The following is a 5,244-nucleotide window of genomic DNA, read 5'->3' as shown; positions in this document are numbered from 1 at the left end:
AAAAAAAAAAAAAAAAAAAAAAAGAATCCAGGAAAAATCTAATGCCAAGCAGAAACTGGTGAAGTATATCATCTCCCTGACTGGTCCTGGAGTCTCCAGACCTTTGGTTGGGACCTGGGCAGCTTTCAGATCTATGAAGAATGAGGGATTGGTAGTTTTTACCTGGGATCATGTCAGACTTTGGGATGAATGGCAATCAAATTATTAATAAAACTAAATTTCATGAAGCCCACAAACCCTAAATTCCTATACCATTCAGTGTGCTAATTATTATTTTTTTTTACCAAAACAATTTCCTTAATTTTATGTGCAGTTGAACAGTAGTTATCACTTTTTTTTAATTGCAAATGAAAATGTGAGTTTTGAAAAATTATAAAAAGATCTACAAACATGAGAGGGCTGAGATAAAGAAGGTAGATCATGGTCTAAAATCAAGGGAATAAAAACTTGAGTGTGAAATGCTTCTATTGTACACAAACAAGTTTTAAAATATTGAAAAATTAATATGAAATATAGAAAACAAAGGGCAACATTCTAAATGAATTACAAAGCTATAAAAAATGAATATATACAAAAGCAATTGCTTGCATGGTGCAACTACAAATTAGGAGTATGTTTATAATCAAAACACTCATTTTTGTTGTATTCAGGAATAGTGGATCAATCATGCAAAGAGAGTATCTCCCTTGCTTCTCAGGGAAGAGTGGGTTCACATAACCTGTGAATTAAGGAGCTACAATCTCTGTAATTAGAAGCCTTGTAGTTCTAAAAAATATAGAAAGTATATTGCAGGTCTGAAGTGAATATTTATAACAAGGCCTCACTTTACACCCTAAGCCAGTTCACCCACTGAGTGGCAGCCACACTTTCAGGTCTTTTCAAGTAAGAAGGCTCAGGCTAAATGACCTTCCTCAACCCACCCACCCTCATCTCTCAGGAATTCCTGACATTCACATTAAGAGACCAAGGGTGTGGAAGATTAGTCATTTTGATGTAATGCTGGACAACCTTGTTGGTTTCTTCATTTGTTATAAAATATTTAAAACAAAAACTTTAGACACATTGATTTATAATACATATAAACAAGAAGGCATATGAACTATCTAGTGTTTTGGAGCTCTCAACTGGGTAGTTTTGTTTTCTGCTGTAATATTGCCAGTTATTCATTTATTTTCTTTCTATACATGTCCAGCTAAAGAAGAAAATTATGTGTGTTTGTTGGTGTGGATGTGTGTATATCATATGTTTATTTGTACATAACATACATGTACACTGAATGGTATATGGAATGTAAGTGTTAATGTTCCATGATATTAGATTATACATAAATTATGACATGACAGAAGCCAGTTAACTACAAGTTATATTTTTAGTGCAAACTAATTATTCTCAAACACTGTCAGTATTTTTTGACTGAGTCCTTAATTACTTTGAACATGATTTTCATTTACTACTGTCTAGAAATTAGTGGTGTTAATAATCTCATGTGTCATAGGTAAGACTGGTAAAATTACCACTTCAAAGCTTTAGTGAGTGAGGAAAAATCTCTTTTTTTTAAGCCTATTTTTTAGAGCAGTTTTAGGTTTACAACAAAATTGTTAAGGAGATACAGAGATTTCCCATATCCCCGCTACTCCCCTCACATGCATCGCCTTGAGCATTATCCACGTCACTCACCAGAGTGGTACGTTTTTTAACAAGGGTGAATCTACATGGACATATCATAATCACCCAAAGTCCACAGTTTACCTTAGGGTTCACTGTTGATGTGTATTCCATGGGTTTGGACAAATGTATAGCATGGACAAATGACATATATCCATCATTGCAGTATCATACAGAATATTTTCACTGGCCTATAAGCCCTCTGTGCTCTGCCTGTTCATCTCTCCTACCTCCGTGTCCCCTACTCCCTACCCCTGGCAACCACTGATCTTTTTATTTTCTCCATAGTTTTGCCTTTGCTAGAGTGTCATATAGTTGGAATCATACAGTATGTAGCCTTCCCAGATTGGCTTCTTTAACTTAGTAATGTGCATTTAAGGTTCCTCCAAGGCTTGACAGTTCATTTCTTTTTAGCTCTGAATCGTATGAATGTACGATAGTTTATTTGTCCATTTACCCACTGATGGACATCTTCCAAGTTTTGGCAATTACAAATAAAGTATCCATGTGAAGGTTTTCGTGTGGACATAAGTTTTCAACTCATTTGGGTAAATACCAAGGAGCATGATTGTTGGATTGTATGATCAGAGTAAGTTTAATTTTAAGAAACTGCCAAACTGTCGTCCAAATTAGCTGAACCATTTTGCATTTCCACCAGCAATGAATGAGAGTTCTTATTATTCCACATCCTTGTCAGCATTTGATAGTATAGGAAAAATCATAAAACTTTTTTTTATAATTGCTAATGTACAATCTAATAGAATACACTAGAACCAAACACAGTGCTTTGGAACTTGCCATCAAGACTTTTTGCCTTGGGGATATCTTACAAGCACTGAGTCCTGTTTGGACTTCACCTGTTATTTCTCACAGTGTTCCACATATAGACCCCCATTAACAATTGCTGGCTATGAAGGTTAACAACAAGGTCATTCTCAGTTGTATACCTCTGAGGTTGTCATTCTCAGTTTAATCTGCCATCTGAAGCAATGCGCTGAGTTTGTTCTAACATGAAAATGTTACCATCACAGTTCGATCTCTCATCTTCTTCTCTTCTTTGTATAATTGACTTAACAGGTATGTCAAGGATGCCACAATGCCATTGATCCCGAAGTGCAGCGGGTGACCTATAACAACTTCAGCTGGCACGCGTCCACAGAGTGCTTTCTGTGCTCCTGCTGCAGCAAGTGTCTCATTGGGCAGAAGTTCATGCCAGTAGAAGGGATGGTTTTCTGTTCAGTGGAGTGTAAGAAGATGATGTCTTAAGAAGAGGGTACCAAGCAATATTGAGCCATAGCTAACCAGACTGGTCTGCATTTCTACTGTAAAATGCAATTTGGAAAAACAAAAGGAAAAAAAGAAACTATAAAGGAAACCAGGAGATTTTGTTCAGTATCTTTCTTTGATGTTTTTCCTTATCAAATTTTTCATATCAATTTTTAAAACCTGCTTTAAGCATTTGATTTTAAAAATGGTAGAGTTTTACCTTTTCTTGGCTTTCCAGATGTAAAATCTTTTGAGTTGGAAGCTTGGGTTTAATCATTCTTCATATTCCTGCCCCCTTTGTGCCAAACACAGTATATATGAAACACTTAAAAGTTAGTATTTGAATGGAAAGATGAGCATTTCATGTTCTATATTATTTTTCACTTCTCGTATAAAATGAAAAGGAAATTAAACTTGCCCTAATGCCAAGGTTCTACGTTTATTGCCTCATCTTATTCACTGAATTTTGTAGCGATACACAATGAATTCTTTTGACAGACAAAATAGAAATGCAGCATAGTATGAAGAGCCGTTATCATTTTAATGCCTATGCATTTGCTATTTCCTAACTTAGGCAGAGGTGGCTTTATCGCATATCTCTATTTTTTTATTTGCTCAGCCTCTCAGTATTCTCTTTGTAAGCTGATGACCTCCATCTGTGGCCTTGAATATTTTATTGTCACATGTGGCATCCACACTTTTTAATTCTATAGATGATTTTTGGCTCGGACGTAAAAGCCAAGCCACTCCTTTATATTATGCTTTCAATCCAAAGAACATGCATACTTTTTGTATCCAAGAAACTATAACTTGTATTGTTTGCACTTGCCTGCTGTGGTTTGGATAGACTTTTTGCATGGTTTTCTTTCTTTTCTAAAGGATACTGTCCTATGATGCCTTTTCGTGGGTATATATCAAATGCCTTCTTTGCCTGTATACTTCCATCCTTAGATATTTCTAATGTTAATTCTTCCTTATCTACTTCCATACATAGCTATGCACTATGAAAATTAAATGGAATGAATGATATGTATAGTATTATTCAAAATAAAGTCTCTTTCATTTTAATACTTGTATCTTTATTCTTCGTATCCTTTTCATTTCAGAGCAAAAAAATCCTTCTGCAATTAAGCATTTGTTACAGCAGGGGGCAGTGTTTCCAAGCATAAAAAAATACCCCCCCCACATAAAGGCTACTTCTGACAAAACAGGACAGAAACTAGGCTTTTCATTATGGTGAAGGGATAAATTTTATGAAACTTTATCATACATGAAAGCATTTAAATTGTTGGTTTTCAAGTCATGCACGAGTTTTTTCTTTCAGGAAAAAAAATGTCATTTTAATTGAAGTTTGGGAAAGCTGTATTTTCTTGAGGCAAGTCTAACAAGTCATTTTAATTGAAGTTTGGGAAAGCTGTCTTTTCTTGAGGCAAGTCTAACAAGTATTACTCTTATACTCAAATTGCAACTCTGTTTGGGTTTCTAAGAATTTTTTCATGGCAGCCTATTGTGAAAAGGGAAGCAAATGTGGAATAGTTTTAACTTCATTCTTCCTAATATTAGCAGGTCATGAGATTTCCTTTCTTCTTAGTCTGAAGCATTTGTCATAGCAGGAGTAGCACTTTTCTCTGACATATACCCAGAATAATTTGATTTTGATTTTTTTCAGCTCATGTCTGTTTGGCTAATAGCACTTCTCCTAAATTCCACAGCCAGCTCCCCCAGCCCACCCTACCCCGCACTCACTAACATACAGATATCTGCACTTATTCCCTCTGCACTGTGCCTTCCCCAGCCATGAAAAGAGTGTCTTGAACACATCACCTTATCTAAGAAGTACTCTAATCCTGCATACAATTTTAAATGCTAATATCACAGATATCCATCATTGTCTATAAATATCACTTTATGCTTTCTCTCTTTTACCCTTATCTCAAATGGCAACAGATATATTTCCATCTTTTCCATGAAGTTGGAAACAATTTTCCCACACATGGCTAACTGGGAATAAATTGAAAAAATTTCCCTGCATGCTAACAGGCCTACTCCACATGTCTGCCTGTGCAGCCTGTACTCTCCTGCGGCTGAGATTGAATCAGGCTGTTTTGGAGATGTAGAGGCTCAAGAAATTTGGCTAAATCCATCACTTACAACCTGAGACACTGATTGCGTGTATATTAGGCATTTCCTAGAAGAATAAACTACTTTGCCTGAGAAATACAGAACCACTTGTTTTGACTCATTACCCTGACTAAGTTTTAGTTTGGCTTTCTAATACAACAGAATGAACTGTAATGAAATGTAATGCAAGAG

General features: G+C 35.6%; 1 protein-coding gene across 2 annotated transcripts in view; it reads left to right on the top strand.

The window, feature by feature from the left end:
• Window positions 1-3,368, top strand: part of TES (testin LIM domain protein) — a 48,028-nt gene extending 44,660 nt beyond the window's left edge. The window contains exon 7 of one of the 2 annotated variants that reach the window (XM_007450788.1): window positions 2,743-3,368. In XM_007450788.1, the coding sequence (XP_007450850.1) occupies window positions 2,743-2,931 (189 nt within the window). In that variant the 3' untranslated portion in view covers window positions 2,932-3,368. The remainder of the gene's footprint in view (window positions 1-2,742) is intronic. The other variant, XM_007450787.1, reaches the window with a different exon arrangement.
• Window positions 3,369-5,244: the final 1,876 nt, after the last annotated feature.

This window comes from Lipotes vexillifer, unplaced genomic scaffold (assembly GCF_000442215.2).
Source record: "Lipotes vexillifer unplaced genomic scaffold, Lipotes_vexillifer_v1.1 scaffold314, whole genome shotgun sequence".
NCBI lineage: Eukaryota > Metazoa > Chordata > Mammalia > Artiodactyla > Lipotidae > Lipotes > Lipotes vexillifer.
This window is presented reverse-complemented; position numbering and strand designations above follow the sequence as displayed.